Source organism: Rattus norvegicus, chromosome 4, assembly GCF_021556685.1.
Source record: "Rattus norvegicus strain SHRSP/BbbUtx chromosome 4, alternate assembly SHRSP_T2T, whole genome shotgun sequence".
Lineage (NCBI taxonomy): Eukaryota > Metazoa > Chordata > Mammalia > Rodentia > Muridae > Rattus > Rattus norvegicus.
The window spans coordinates 157,543,621-157,558,677 of record NC_141537.1 but is presented as its reverse complement, the minus strand read 5'-3'; the positions used below and the strand labels follow the sequence as shown (position 1 = coordinate 157,558,677).

The 15,057-nt window shown below is 42.3% G+C and overlaps 1 protein-coding gene across 4 annotated transcripts; it reads right to left on the bottom strand.

Annotated features, from left to right (window-relative positions):
* Positions 1 to 35: 35 nt before the first annotated feature.
* M6pr (mannose-6-phosphate receptor, cation dependent) lies at positions 36 to 9,216 on the bottom strand. Of its 4 annotated transcripts, none has more exons than XM_087657679.1 (8): positions 8,442 to 9,216; positions 7,599 to 7,807; positions 5,443 to 5,622; positions 4,516 to 4,682; positions 2,688 to 2,797; positions 2,429 to 2,559; positions 1,571 to 1,697; positions 36 to 1,428 (listed from the first exon to the last, which is right to left on the bottom strand). In XM_087657679.1, exons 3-8 carry the CDS (start codon positions 5,619 to 5,621, stop codon positions 1,306 to 1,308), a joined length of 837 nt encoding a protein of 278 aa, XP_087513805.1. In that variant the 5' UTR covers position 5,622; positions 7,599 to 7,807; positions 8,442 to 9,216; the 3' UTR covers positions 36 to 1,305.
* Between the last annotated feature and the right edge of the window lie 5,841 nt (positions 9,217 to 15,057).

Sequence of the window (15,057 nt, the reverse complement as noted above, 5' to 3'; positions counted from 1 at the left end):
CTGTTTCCTCCTTAACACAAATGACACAGTCAGCATGTTTTTTATGTTTTTAATTATTGGTTTTGTACAAAAGTGGTATATTATTTTTCCTTTAAAACCACAGGGGTTAGAATGCAAACAACAAATGAGAAGCCTTTTTAAAAATAACATTATTTTTCCTGTATAGAAAGAAAACAAAATTTCCATTGCCATTGCAAGGGTATTGGGAAGTAGGAATAACGTCATTCATTTTCTCTAAAGGGAACAAATGGCCCTGCCTTTTCCACATCGCCTGTGTTCAGATGAACTGTGTTGTTACCTAGTGGCCTAGGAATTCACTATTTTAGAAAGACCAGCCTGGGATTCTGGGCACATGGCTTAAACACAAAGAAATAGAGGATTAAAGACCTTTTCCCATAGATAAGTGGGTCAGACACTTCCCTGAGCCAGCAGGAGGGACAGGTGCAGCAGTGTCCCCACCATAGCAGAGACCTGCAGAGCCTCCACGTCCACTTCTGCTTCCATTCCCTTCCTTTAAGATTGGGGAAAGTATAAAAAGCCAAACTACAGACCTGTGAGAAAAGTACAACTCAGGTTTGCAAGTACCAGTAGGGAGAGGAGGAAGAATAAGGCTGGCTAGCGAGACTACCACAAGGTGACACAGTCTGTGTACTTTAGAAAGGACTACTTGGTTAGGCATTTGGGTTACCTATGGATTTATAACCGCAGCCTAGGGCCCAATTCAAACTGTCAAGCCACTCAAAGACCTATAAGCAACGTGATGGCGCCTTAGAATCCTCAAGTTGGGAAAGTTCACATTTTTTTTCCCTGTCCTAATCCCACACAAGGGACAATCATGTGACTAATTGCAGGCTCAAAGCAAACGGGAGTATTTGGGTGACAGCCAGGTAAGAAGTCCTGCAGAGCACCTCTGCGAGTTACACTCAGATCCTGGGACTACTGCGGGGACAGGGACAACATGAGGGAGGCAACCAAAGGTACGAGCAAAGAACCCAGTGTCTCAATTTATGGAAATGTTTACAGCCAGGGCTCATGGCTTTCTTTCTGCCTAGTTAGCTGTCCTTTCTCTTCCTGGGGTATAGGAGTCTGCCTCCCCACAGCACAGGCCCTATGTCTGTCTGCCTTCCACTGTACTAGTGCAGAGGAAAAACAATAGGAGCAAAGGGAGGCAGGTTAGTGTCAAATCAAAGCCAACTGGAAAGCAAGAATATTAATGGCGAGGTGAGAGGGGGAGACTGCTTGAGAAGTCTGCTGAGGATGCTTTGGTTTGGGGACTGAAGAGGTGGCTGGACATGAAAAGTGCAATCACATTGGTAGCAAATGGTCATCCCTTTCTTCTGACTCTTCCCCCAGCTGGTCATCCCCGACGCCACGATAGGCCGCAGGCACACTGCGGGGTTTGGAACGGCACACAAAGTCACAACCATCCTGGAGGGAAAAAGCAAAGGAAAGACAGTCTTGATCATCTATTTTAGAGTGAAATATGGTTTCAAAATGACAGTGGGTTTTTTGTTTTTTTCAAAGAATACCCAATATCCAAGGCTTAGCCCAAATTAATCTTGCTACTTACAGCTACTAGGTTGCCAAGATCCTGCCAGAAGGCCAGATGAGGAAACTGCTCCATCCCCTTGGCCCCCACTACCAGTCGCTGGTATAAGAAACCCCCAATGATGTAAACAGCAACCAATGATGCAAATCTACACAGGGAGACACACACTTAAACTTAGCAACTCTGAAGTGGCACCACATACCTCTTAACAGCATTGAGAAGGCCAAGGCTAAACTGTACATCCAATATCAGCTGTTTCCTAAGCTACACTCCAAACAAGAAGGGCTGGCAGCTCCTCAGAAAAACTGTTTAAGAACAATGTCAACACCCAGAAAGGGGAGAGGGGCACTTAGTATGTGATTCTAATAGCATGAACACGACTCTATGTTCTGCTCTGTTCTACTGATGTAATACTGTAGTGTCCAGCCTTCCTGAGAGAAGCTCAACAGTGGGGGTTATCGTGTGTACGCCTTTAATTCAGCATTTGGGAGGCAGAGGCCAGCTGTCTACATCGCCAGGCCAGCCAAAGCTACACAGGGAGGAGACACTGTCTACATAAACCAATCTCCAAATGCAAATGGGACTAATTCATTTTTAAGAAGACAAGTCTGGTCAGGCACATCTTTAATATCAGCTCATGGAAGACAGATTCTCTTGAGTTTGAGGCCAGCCATAAGCACAAAGCAAGGCTGTTTTCAAAAATATTTTTTATTTTTTACTACTGCCAGGGATTGAACATAGGACCTCATGCATACTGACTAAGCACTCTGCCACCAAGCTATACTCCCAAGCTTAATTTCTTCAGACACAGTGTCAGTGAGTCATCTCTGACTTGTATATGTAAACATGCATGCTACTGAGAGGGTGCAAAGTACTCACATGACAAGGAGGATGGAGCCCACACTGAGGTGTGAGACCTCTGGTGAACAGGCTAGGCTGCTATCCATCTCAAAGAGGTAGAAGCAATCCTGGATTTTGCCGCGTTCCTCAGACACTGGGTTAAAATTACCCTGATGATGAGGACCAAACGGCAGTTATGTCTTTCTGCTTGCATCCAACAAACAAGACAGCCCCCCAGTGACTATATAAACCCCAAACATTTGCTGCTCCTGGTTCCAGATGTCCCAGGATACCTTACCGCGAGTGTGTGTCGATTGCAGGAGATCATCACCACTGCACGGCGCTGTTCTTTGCCACAGTGGTTGTCATATTCGTCACCCCCTTTATATATCAACATGATCCAGTTACCTGAGGAGGGACAAGAGTAATGGCACTGTGAAGTGCAGGGGAGGTGGGGGCAGCAATGGTAGCATGGTGGAGTGGAATACGCTACCAGAATCGCTTTTAGGTAATGATAATTGATACAGCTGGTATATCTGAACTCTAGGTTAAAATCTTTTAAGAGACAAAGAGCTCTAGCTGGCCTTAATTCACACTAACTACGTAGACCAGGCCGGCCTCCAACTTGTGATCTTTGTGCCTCTGCCTCCCAAGTTTTGAGGTCACAGTTCATGAGCCTCCTTACCTGGCCTTAAAACTTGCTTCCTTTTTTTTTTGGTTCTTTTTTTCGGAGCTGGGGACTGAACCCAGGACCTTGTGCTTCCTAGGCAAGCGCTCTACCACTGAGCTAAATCCCCAGCTCCTAAAACTTGCTTCTTAAAACTTTTTATTCCCTTGTTTTAAGAGCAATAACCAGAAATGTAAGATTAATATTATTTTTATATTAAAGGTAGGAAACATTGTATAAAAAACCAGTTTCTACCCAAGCTTTTAACACTGATACACATTTTCTCAACACAATGCAAAAGGAGAGGAGATTCCACAAGATTGCCAGGCAGCAGGGAGACGTCCAAGTATTTATTTACTATGTTTAAAGTTCTTTGTAAAATATTGTTTGGCTGACAAGTAAGTAAGGACTTTTTCAACTTTGCATATGAGAAAACAAGATTTTAAAATTAATGAGCTGATGTCTTAAAATCATCTGTTGTGGTCTGAAGAATGGCCCCCATAGGCTCTTATATTTGACTGGTTAAGTCACTAGGGAGTGGAACAGTTTGAAAGGATTGTAAAGATTAGGAGGTGTGGCCTTTTGGAAGAAGTAGGTCACTGGGGGTGGTCTATGCCAGGCCCAGAGTGTTTCCCCACCTTTACTTAGATCAGGACGTAGAACTGTCAGCTACTTCTCCAGAACCACGCATACCTGTGTACTGCCATGCTCCCTTCTGTGGGGATAGTGAACTAACCTCTGAAAATGTAAGCCTCCAAGTTATGCTTTCTTAAACAGTTGTCTTGGTCATGGTGTCTCTTTATAGTGAGTGACTAAAACACCATCACACTAGGAGAGTGAGCGGGTCAAGAACTGTTTTATTCCTTATCCAGTGAATATCTACATTGGATGACTGTGTTTATGGGAAGAGAGACGCCGCAGATGCTCCCTCCGGCATATACCTTCATGACACTGAAAATATAACTTAGGACAAGTAGAGGAGGATTTTCCCCTTAAACAGACTTATTGGTTTGCACATAATGTTATCTTAAACTCAATATTGGTTAATTTGATGAGAAATGGTGGTGGCTGGTCTGGAACTGATTAAGTGTTAGGGTGACTAGAGGGGACTGTGTAAAATTCTGGCTAGATTCAGATTCCCTTCCACTCTCAGTCATTCATATCCACATTTGCTTTTCTATTCCTTTCTCTGTCTTCCTTTTTTTGTGGTGTTAAGGATTAAAGTCAGAACTTTGTGCAAGTGCTCTACCCTGAACAATATCCCCAGTCTTATATTCTTTTTGTGAAAGTTTTGCACTGTCTTCAAACACAGAGGTTCCCTGAGCAGCTCTAGAACTAGGCACTATGAGTTACAGTCTAGCCCAATTCCATAAAACACGACACACTCGAAAAGCTGGAGAAGGCCAACATAGGATTACTGGAGGACTGACTTGGGGTTAGTCAGCAGGAAATATCTTACTTCCATTGAAGATGTGAGTCTCGTTGATTCTCCCAACCACCGTTTCCTTCTCATTACTTTTGTTGATCTGGACCAGGCCTGCGCCAGAGGAGTGGTTGCCAGCTTCCCGGCATACTCTGAATATATAGCTGTAAGTGTCTGAGCCCTGGCCCACAGTACTCTCAAAACTACAGAAGAAAGTAGGAAAGGAAAGAACAATTACTAGTTACCATGCTCAGGAAAATGCAGACTCCTCCCTTCCATCAAAGGCATAACATCTGTTGAATTACAAGTTATTTGTGGCCCTATAGACTGTCCTACTTGTTGATAATAACTTGAAATATACCCTCCAAGACAGCAATACATTCTAGAATACCCATTCTAGCTATGTGAAAGTGTCAGCTGTTTCCTCATAGCAAGAGCCTGTCTGTTTTCATGGGACAGTCCCATGTTTAAGGGCCATTTTCATGTTTATCTGGATTCCCTGACACAGATGAAGACATACTTAGACATGTCTATGTTTTCATGTGTCTGACATTTCTAAAGTTGTCTTATATGAAGTTATCAAGTAATGCTCCAATTTGTACAAGCAGGTGCTTTAGACCCAGTCTTTAGAACCTGATACTTTTCTGTGAAAGAGAAGAAAACACACATGGTAACATGGCTGTGAGCCTGTCATTAGAGAGGGGAACGTGCTAGAGCCAGATAAAACTAGTCATTGCTAAGGTTCACATGAGAGTCTGTACAATTCACACACACACGGTAACATGGCTGTGAGCCTGTCATTAGAGAGGGAAATGCATTACAGCCAATAAACTAGTCATTGCTAAGGTTCACATTAGAACCTGTACAATTCACACACTCCTTCCACAGTAAAGCTGAGGTAACTCATTAAAGAGAAAAGACCCTTAGTAAAGATAGTTTCTGCCCTCTCCGGTGCTTCTCTACCTTTTGTTAAACAGTGGCCGTAACCTCTCCAGGAGAGCCACCTCATTCTTTGACTCCTTATCCTTTTCTCCTACCAGGTCACACGATTTTTCTTCTATCTGCCAGGATTCTCTCACAGCCACAGCCAGGAGTAGCAACAGTAACAGTTCAGTCCTCCAACAGCCAGAGAGAGGGAACATCCTTTTGGAAGAGTGTTGGAGGTGAAGGCAGGATCAGGAGAGAAAGAAAATACATCAGTCACATAACTGTGCAAAGTTACAGCATTATGATTATGCAAAAAACATGATTCTGCTTCAAAACAAATGGGTGCTCAGTGTAGAGTCAAATGTTTTCAATCTCCACACTCAGAGGCAGATGCAGATGGAACTCTGTGAGGCCAGCAAGAGAGACTTGGTGAGACACCGTGTCTCAAAAACCTCTAAAACACAAAAACCCAGCAAAACAAATGGGGTGGGGGGTAAGAGGAAGAAAAGAATTGTAAAAGCCAGGGTGCACCCATCTTTGCATTGTTTCTGTTTGATAAAAATTTATGTTGTATTATCCTGTTTCTCAAAGTCAAATACTAGTTTATAAATAACGCCTAAGTCAGTGGCCTTCCCTGGAACATCCCAGTCTTGATGTACACAGATCCTCGATAATGTCTAACTATGAAAGATGTAAAGGAGAGAGAGAAGCCCGACTATGTTGGGCCCTAACACATCAGTAGGGGGCATCCAATAATCTTTTTTCACATTCACTGAAGCATGTGGAGTGTGGGTGAAGCAGCCATAGTACCTTAACTCACGTCAGTTACTTATGTGCCATTCTCCTGAAAAGCCATCCGATCACAGAAGAAAGCTCGCTGGCTCAAAATGAGTGATTTGAAGTCTTCCAAAACTATCTTCGCCCCTCCAAGTCACAAATCTTTTTTTTTTTTTTTTTTAAGATTTATTTATTATATATAAGTACACTGTCTTCAAACACACAAGAGGGCACCAGATCTCATTACAGAGGGTTGAGAGCCACCATGTGGTTGCTGGGAATTGAACTCAGGACTCTGGAAGAGCAGTCAGTGCTCCTAACCACTGAGTCATCTCTCCAGCCCCCAAGTCACAAATCTTAAGGCTGTCTTTTTACCACTCTAAAATCCTGAGTTCACTTTCTGTTTTTTTTTTTTAATGTATCTTTTTTGTTTTTTGAAAGATTTTATTTATTATATATAAGTACACTGTTGCTGTCTTCAGACAGGCCAGAAGAGAGCCTCAAACCTCATTACAGATAGCTGTGAGCCACCATGTAGTTGCTGGGATTTGAACTCAGGACCTCTGGAAGAGCAGTCAGTGCTCTTAACCACTGAACCATCTCTCCAGCCCAAGTTCACTTTCTGTTTGTATTATTATAACAGGCCCTTCTAAACTATGGCCCATGGGACACATATATCCCCAGGCATCTGTGATTGCAGCCAGCATATTTGTGGATGACAATGTCTATTTCGATGTTGAAAAGTTGGCTATTCCCATCTTCTTAGTTAGGTCATAGTGATTGATACTTGCACAAGGCTTCTATTAGTACCTGTAAGTAACCCTTCAGGCTATTGACATTGTTAATTTTATTATGGCTTCACTGTTTTTTTGACAGTTATCTCTTCCAGACATTTCTACAATAAGAAAGTGAAAGCTCTAACCCCGTACTCATTCCCTTTCTCCCTGAAAGGTACATGTAGGTTTCTACTTCCCACATGCAGGGAGGGCAACACACATCAATTTACTAATGCAAGCAAGGCATTTCCACATAGTAATCACATGTAGCCAAGAGGTCAAGGGCACTCCTATATGACACCACTGGACATATTTAGTAGGAGTGACAGCCTTCAAGCCAGAACTACCTGACATTAACTAGTCAATCCTCCCCAAACCTTATGTATTAAATTTAACCGTCTCTATTTCACAACTAAAAACTACAGGATAAACAGAATGAATACCACCGACATAGCTAACAGAGTAAGACAGATGGCTCCAGAGCCATTGGGAGCCAAAGCAGAGCTGCCTTTCTTCTTTTTAAAACAGAGCAGGAAAGGGAAGTAGCTCTTCCTCACAGTTAACTGTAGTTTAACAAAGAGCCCAGATTTAAGCTCTCTCCTCCTCTGAGCTCAGCTATTGCTCAACCAGTCAACTCACCTAGAGCTCCTCGGTTAACCTACTCGGTGCCATTTTCTTCAAGTTCTCTCAGGATTGAATTTAAAAATGATAATGTTCAGGGCTCTGAAGTGCTTGTTGCCCAGTACATAATTTGTAGGGATGCTCTCACTGAATGAAGGCTGTGTACTCTGGTCTCAAAGTTATTTCCTCATTTGTTGCTGCTTTCTCTTCCCAAATTAGGGCAAACACTTTTGAAAAAATTGGGACAGGATGAAGAATTAAAACAAGCCACGGTAGGCATTTGATGATCGGAATTGCTTACCATTTGCCTAGCTATTCAATAAGTTAGAAGAATAATTTTACGCTCTTCTCAGCTTAAGATCTGACTGCAAGTTTGAACTGCTTCTCTCTGATTCAGTGTGGTGTATGCTTTAAACGCTTTACTTGCATTATGTCAGTCCCATAGCCTACAGAAGATGAGGGGACTGAGGCTTAGGGCTGCCTACTGAGTTACTTGTCCTAGGTCACACAAATATTAAATGGATGAGGTTGCCGGATGAATCTGGATGGCTAATGACAAGAAAGCATTTGTGGACAAACTTCTGATAAACATGGACCCAAAAAGAGGGGAGTATGAAACCGAAGCTCGGCAGTTCCTTTTTAACATGGTCCAAAAAAAAAAAAAAAAAAAAAAAAAATCTCAGGAGTGCAAGCATTTGTCTCGATGCTGTAAAACAGGGTCTTATGCTCTTGGAAATTCCCCTTCAATTTTCTTATTCTATAGAGAGAGCTCTACTGGCAGTGCTGAAACATTCTTCTTTACAGGACAGCCAATGACTAAGTTAGGGGTTGGCAAACTGCTGACCTCAGCCTTGTACTTACTTTTCCACTCATGGCCGTTTTCCATTTTCTAATGGAGGGCTTTATTTTCTTCCTCCTGGTTCACTGTAGCCAACACTTTTAAGATCAGTCTCAACTGGCAGAAAGGCCTGATGTTTAAAGTACCTCAAGGAGGTAGTTCTATGCTTCAAAATCTCCACAGAAAGACAAGATATTCCTGTTACTCTTTTCCACACCACACTAACAGACCTTCCTCGAACTTCTTCCAGGATTCTGGAAATTCTCGCCTTCCATCTGCTCAAAGTCATACTTTATCCCAAATGACGCCATGACGCCACTTTACTCCCATGATACAGGTCAAAAATTCTCTCTACAAGCATCCAGTAACACTTCACACATGGGCACTTTTTCCCACCTTTAAAACATCTTAAATTCCTCTCTGAACTTGGAACTCCTTTTCCTCACGCCTAAAAGTCTGACGTTTTCCGTTCTCATGCCTTTTGCCTCCAGTCCGCCCTTCGGCTCCCTAGCAGTATCTCCAGCAAGAACGAGGGCCAAGCGAGACTCGCGGTCCGCATTTCCTTCAGTGCAGAGGTGTGCAAGGACCCCAGCCCGCTTCCTCCACGCCCCCAACACTCACGTGTCACAGGAAAACAGAGCAACCGAAGCTCAGAAACCCCCAAGAATGTGTCTGTGGGGTTGGGAGACGCGGCCGGAAAACGGGGGTGCGGGGGCACAGACCCCAGTCCCTCGATTCCTCTCTGAAGCCAGCGCTCCCTTAGGCGCCGCGCTGCGCCCCGCTCCAGAAGCCGGAAACAGGAAGCAAGGAGAGCCTGCTGAGCAACTGCTCCTCCCACTAGACTCCGCGGCATGTGACCGCAGAACCTTAGCTCCCTTTTCTTTCTTCTGAACGCTGATTGGTCAGCAGCCGAGTTCACTCTTTCCCCGGTCCCATCAACCCCAATCACTCCGAGATTGTCAAGATCAGTTTCTTCTTTTCGGGTCTCTTTTCTACCAATGAGGTTCGAGCTCTGCCTCCAGGGACTCTGGGCGGGCGCACCCCATTCACGCGGGGGTCATGCGCCAGGTGTCCGGATAGGTCCAGTTGAAGACAGTACGTGAGGGCGATCTGCGAAATTACGGAGAGTGGCGCTCCCTGGGCTTGCTGGGAATTGTAGTTCCCTCGCCCGGAGCTCTCTGGGAGTTGTAGTTTCTAGACTTCTGCTACCGTGTTGGCCTCTGTGCGGTGCTGTTTAGCTATCGGTCGACTGGGATCGCTTCTGGTCTGCACTTGACTCAGGCACCCAGACAATGGAACGTTAGGGTCCCATATGTCTTGGTTTTCTTTGTTCAGAATATTCGAATTCTCTCAGGACATAACTACTGTTACTGTTAACTGTGTAATGAGTTTGTCCTCTTGTGGCAATTTGCTAGATAGGCATACTCTGTTTATCTGCCCTATGTGTGGCCGGTCCTCTAGTCTGAACTTCTGTTTGGGGGGCCCAGGGTGACTTTGTGCCTTTGGTAAGGTCATTTGAAGGCTCCTTGGATTTATTATCCACTGTCTCAAGCCCTAGGTGTTCTTAGAGCTTGGTTTTAAACTATGCGGCTTCCTGGAATCGCTCTCCAGGTTATTCATTTCTTCCTCTGAAGTTTTTTTTTTTTTTTTTTTGCTTTAACTGGTCATGCCCTTTTGACTCTCACGTGCTTTTGCATGCACCTCCCTCAGTCTGCTTAAACAGGGATTCATGTCAGAGGTAGTATTGTGTTTGAAACTGCTAACACTGCAGTGTCCCATTCTTTTTAAAAAAGTTAACTTAAAAGTTTTAATACATTTTTTTAGTACATAATACTTCTTATTTATTTTATTTATTTATTTATTTATTTATTTATTTATTTATTTATTTTTGCTCCGTTGCTTTGGCTAACAATTTCAGATATAAACATTTTAATACCTCCAATATTACATATTAGTGATAACAGTATATTTCTTTTATCTTGCTCCTCATCAAAGAACAATCTTTATCTTATGTTAGCAGTAACCTTGTCTTATTTATTTTTTTTTTATTAACTTGAGTGTTTCTTATTTACATTTCGAGTGTTATTCCCTTTCCCGGTTTCCAGGCAAACATCCCCCTAATCCCTCCCCCTCCCCTTCTTTATGGGTGTTCCCCTCCCTACCCTCCCCCCATTACTGCCCTCTCCCCAACAATCACGTTCACTGGGGGTTCAGTCTTAGCAGGACCAAGGGCTTCCCCTTCCACTGGTGATCTTACTAGAATATTCATTGCTACCTATGAGGTCAGAGTCCAGGGTCAGTCCATGTATAGTCTTTAGGTAGTGGCTTAGTCCCTGGAAGCTCTGGTTGATTGGCATTGTTGTTCATAAGGGGTATCGAGCTCCTTCAAGCTCTTCGAGTTCTTTCTCTGATTCCTTCAACAGGGGTCCCGTTCTCAGTTCAGTGGTTTGCTGCTGGCATTCGCCCCTGTATTTGCTGTATTCTGGCTGTGTCTCTCAGCAGCGATATACATCCGGCTCCTGTCGGCCTGCACTTCTTTGCTGCATTCATCTTGTCTAATTGGATGGCTGTATATGTATGGGCCACATGTGGGGCAGGCTCTGAATGGTGTTCCTTCTGTGTCTGTTTTAATCTTTGCCTCTCTATTCCCTGCCAAGGGTATTCTTGTTCCCCTTTTAAAGAAGGGGTGAAGCATTCACATTTTGATCATCTGTCTTGAGTTTCATTTGTTCTAGGGATCTAGGGTAATTCAAGCATTTGGGCTAATAGCCACTTATCAGTGAGTGCATACCATGTATGTCTTTCTGTGTTTGGGTTAGCTCACTCAGGATGATATTTTCCAGTTCCAACCATTTGCCTACGAATTTCATAAAGTCGTTGTTTTTGATAGCTGAGTAATATTCCATTGTGTAGATGTACCACATTTTCTGTATCCATTCCTCTGTTGAAGGGCATCTGGGTTCTTTCCAGCTTCTGGCTATTATAAATAAGGCTGCAATGAACATAGTGGAGCACGTGTCTTTTTTATTTGTTGGGGCATCTTTTGGGTATATGCCCAAGAGAGGTATAGCTGGATCCTCAGGCAGTTCAATGTCCAATTTTCTGAGGATCCTCCAGACTGATTTCCAGAATGGTTGTACCAGTTTGCAATCCCACCAACAATGGAGGAGTGTTCCTCTTTCTCCACATCCTCGCCAGCATCTGCTGTCACCTGAGTTTTTGATCTTAGCCATTCTCACTGGTGTGAGGTGAAATCTCAGGGTTGTTTTGATTTGCATTTCCCTTATGACTAAAGATGTTGAACATTTCTTTAGGTGTTTCTCCGCCATTCGGCATTCCTCAGCTGTGAATTCTTTGTTTAGCTCTGAGCCCCATTTTTTAATAGGGTTATTTGTTTCCCTGCGGTCTAACTTCTTGAGTTCTTTGTATATTTTGGATATAAGGCCTCTATCTGTTGTAGGATTGGTAAAGATCTTTTCCCAATCTGTTGGTTGCCGTTTTGTCCTAACCACAGTGTCCTTTGCCTTACAGAAGCTTTGCAGTTTTATGAGATCCCATTTGTCGATTCTTGATCTTAGAGCATAAGCCATTGGTGTTTTGTTCAGAAAATTTTTTCCAGTGCCCATGTGTTCCAGATGCTTCCCTAGTTTTTCTTCTATTAGTTTGAGTGTGTCTGGTTTGATGTGGAGGTCCTTGATCCACTTAAGCTTTGTACAGGGTGATAAGGATGGATCGATCTGCATTCTTCTACATGTTGCCCTCCAGTTGAACCAGCACCATTTGCTGAAAATGCTATCTTTTTTCCATTGGATGGTTTTGGCTCCTTTGTCAAAAATCAAGTGACCATAGGTGTGTGGGTTCATTTCTGGGTCTTCAATTCTATTCCATTGGTCTATCTGTCTGTCTCTGTACGAATACCATGCAGTTTTTATCACTATTGCTCTGTAATACTGCTTGAGATCAGGGATAGTGATTCCCCCTGAAGTCCTTTTATTGTTGAGGATAGCTTTAGCTATCCTGGGTTTTTTGTTATTCCAGATGAATTTGCAAATTGTTCTGTCTAACTCTTTGAAGAATTGGATTGGTATTTTGATGGGGATTGCATTGAATCTGTAGATTGCTTTTGGTAAAACGGCCATTTTTACTATATTAATCCTGCCAATCCATGAGCATGGGAGATCTTTCCATCTTCTGAGGTCTTCTTCAATTTCTTTCTTCAGTGTCTTGAAGTTCTTATTGTACAGATCTTTTACTTGCTTTGTTAAAGTCACTCCGAGGTACTTTATATTATTTGGGTCTATTATGAAGGGTGTCGTTTCCCTAATTTCTTTCTCGGCTTGTTTCTCTTTTGTATAGAGGAAGGCAACTGATTTATTTGAGTTAATTTTATACCCAGCCACTTTGCTGAAGTTGTTTATCAGCTTTAGTAGTTCTCTGGTGGAACTTTTGGGATCACTTAAATATACTATCATATCATCTGCAAATAGTGATATTTTGACTTCTTCTTTTCCGATCTGTATCCCCTTGACCTCCTTTTGTTGTCTGATTGCTCTGGCTAGAACTTCAAGAACTATATTGAATAAGTAGGGAGAGAGTGGGCAGCCTTGTCTAGTCCCTGATTTTAGTGGGATTGCTTTAAGTTTCTCTCCATTTAGTTTAATGTTAGCAACTGGTTTGCTGTATATGGCTTTTACTATGTTCAGGTATGGGCCTTGAATTCCTATTCTTTCCAGGACTTTTATTATGAAGGGGTGTTGAATTTTGTCAAATGCTTTCTCAGCGTCTAATGAAATGATCATGTGGTTTTGTTTTTTCAGTTTGTTTATATAATGGATCACGTTGATGGTTTTCCGTATATTAAACCATCCCTGCATGCCTGGGATGAAGCCTACTTGATCATGGTGGATGATTGTTTTGATGTGCTCTTGGATTCGGTTTGCCAGATTTTTATTGAGTATTTTTGCGTCGATATTCATAAGGGAAATTGGTCTGAAGTTCTCTTTCTTTGTTGTGTCTTTGTGTGGTTTAGGTATAAGAGTAATTGTGGCTTTGTAGAAGGAATTCGGTAGTGCTCCATCTGTTTCAATTTTGTGGAATAGTTTGGATAATATTGGTATGAGGTCTTCTATGAAGGTTTGATAGAATTCTGCACTAAACCCGTCTGGACCTGGGCTCTTTTTGGTTGGGAGACCTTTAATGACTGCTTCTATTTCCTTAGGAGTTATGGGGTTGTTTAACTGGTTTATCTGTTCCTGATTTAACTTCGATACCTGGTATCTGTCTAGGAAATTGTCCATTTCCTGAAGATTTTCAAATTTTGTTGAATATAGGTTTTTATAGTAAGATCTGATGATTTTTTGAATTTCCTCTGAATCTGTTGTTATGTCTCCCTTTTCATTTCTGATTTTGTTAATTTGGACGCACTCTCTGTGTCCTCTCGTTAGTCTGGCTAAGGGTTTATCTATCTTGTTGATTTTCTCAAAGAACCAACTTTTGGTTCTGTTGATTCTTTCTATGGTCCTTTTTGTTTCTACTTGGTTGATTTCAGCTCTGAGTTTGATTATTTCCTGCCTTCTACTCCTCCTGGGTGTATTTGCTTCTTTTTGTTCTAGAGCTTTTAGGTGTGCTGTCAAGCTGCTGACATATGCTCTTTCCTGTTTCTTTCTGCAGGCACTCAGCGCTATGAGTTTTCCTCTTAGCACAGCTTTCATTGTGTCCCATAAGTTTGGGTATGTTGTATCTTCATTTTCATTAAATTCTAAAAAGTCTTTAATTTCTTTCTTTATTTCTTCCTTGACCAGGTTATCATTGAGTAGAGCATTGTTCAATTTCCACGTATATGTGGGCATTCTTCCCTTATTGTTATTGAAGACCAGTTTTAGGCCGTGGTGGTCCGATAGCACGCATGGGATTATTTCTATCTTTCTGTACCTGTTGAGGCCCGTTTTTTGACCAATTATATGGTCAATTTTGGAGAAAGTACCATGAGGAGCTGAGAAGAAGGTATATCCTTTTGCTTTAGGATAGAATGTTCTATAAATATCCGTTAAGTCCATTTGGCTCATGACTTCTCTTAGTCTGTCGACATCACTGTTTAATTTCTGTTTCCATGATCTGTCCATTGATGAGAGTGGGGTGTTGAAATCTCCCACTATTATTGTGTGAGGTGCAATGTGTGTTTTGAGCTTTAGTAAGGTTTCTTTTACGTATGTAGGTGCCCTTGTATTTGGGGCATAGATATTTAGGATTGAGAGTTCATCTTGGTGGATTTTTCCTTTGATGAGTATGAAGTGTTCTTCCTTATCTTTTTTGATGACTTTTAGTTGGAAATTGATTTTATTTGATATTAGAATGGCTACTCCAGCTTGCTTCTTCTGAGCATTTGCTTGGAAAGTTGTTTTCCAGCCTTTCACTCTGAGGTAGTGTCTGTCTTTGTCTCTGAGGTGTGTTTCCTGTAGGCAGCAGAATGCAGGGTCCTCGTTGCATATCCAGTTTGTTAATCTATGTCTTTTTATTGGGGAGTTGAGGCCATTGATATTGAGAGATATTAAGGAATAGTGATTATTGCTTCCCGTTATATTCATATTTGGATGTGAGGTTATGTTTGTGTGCTTTCATTCTCTTTGTTTTGTTGCCAAG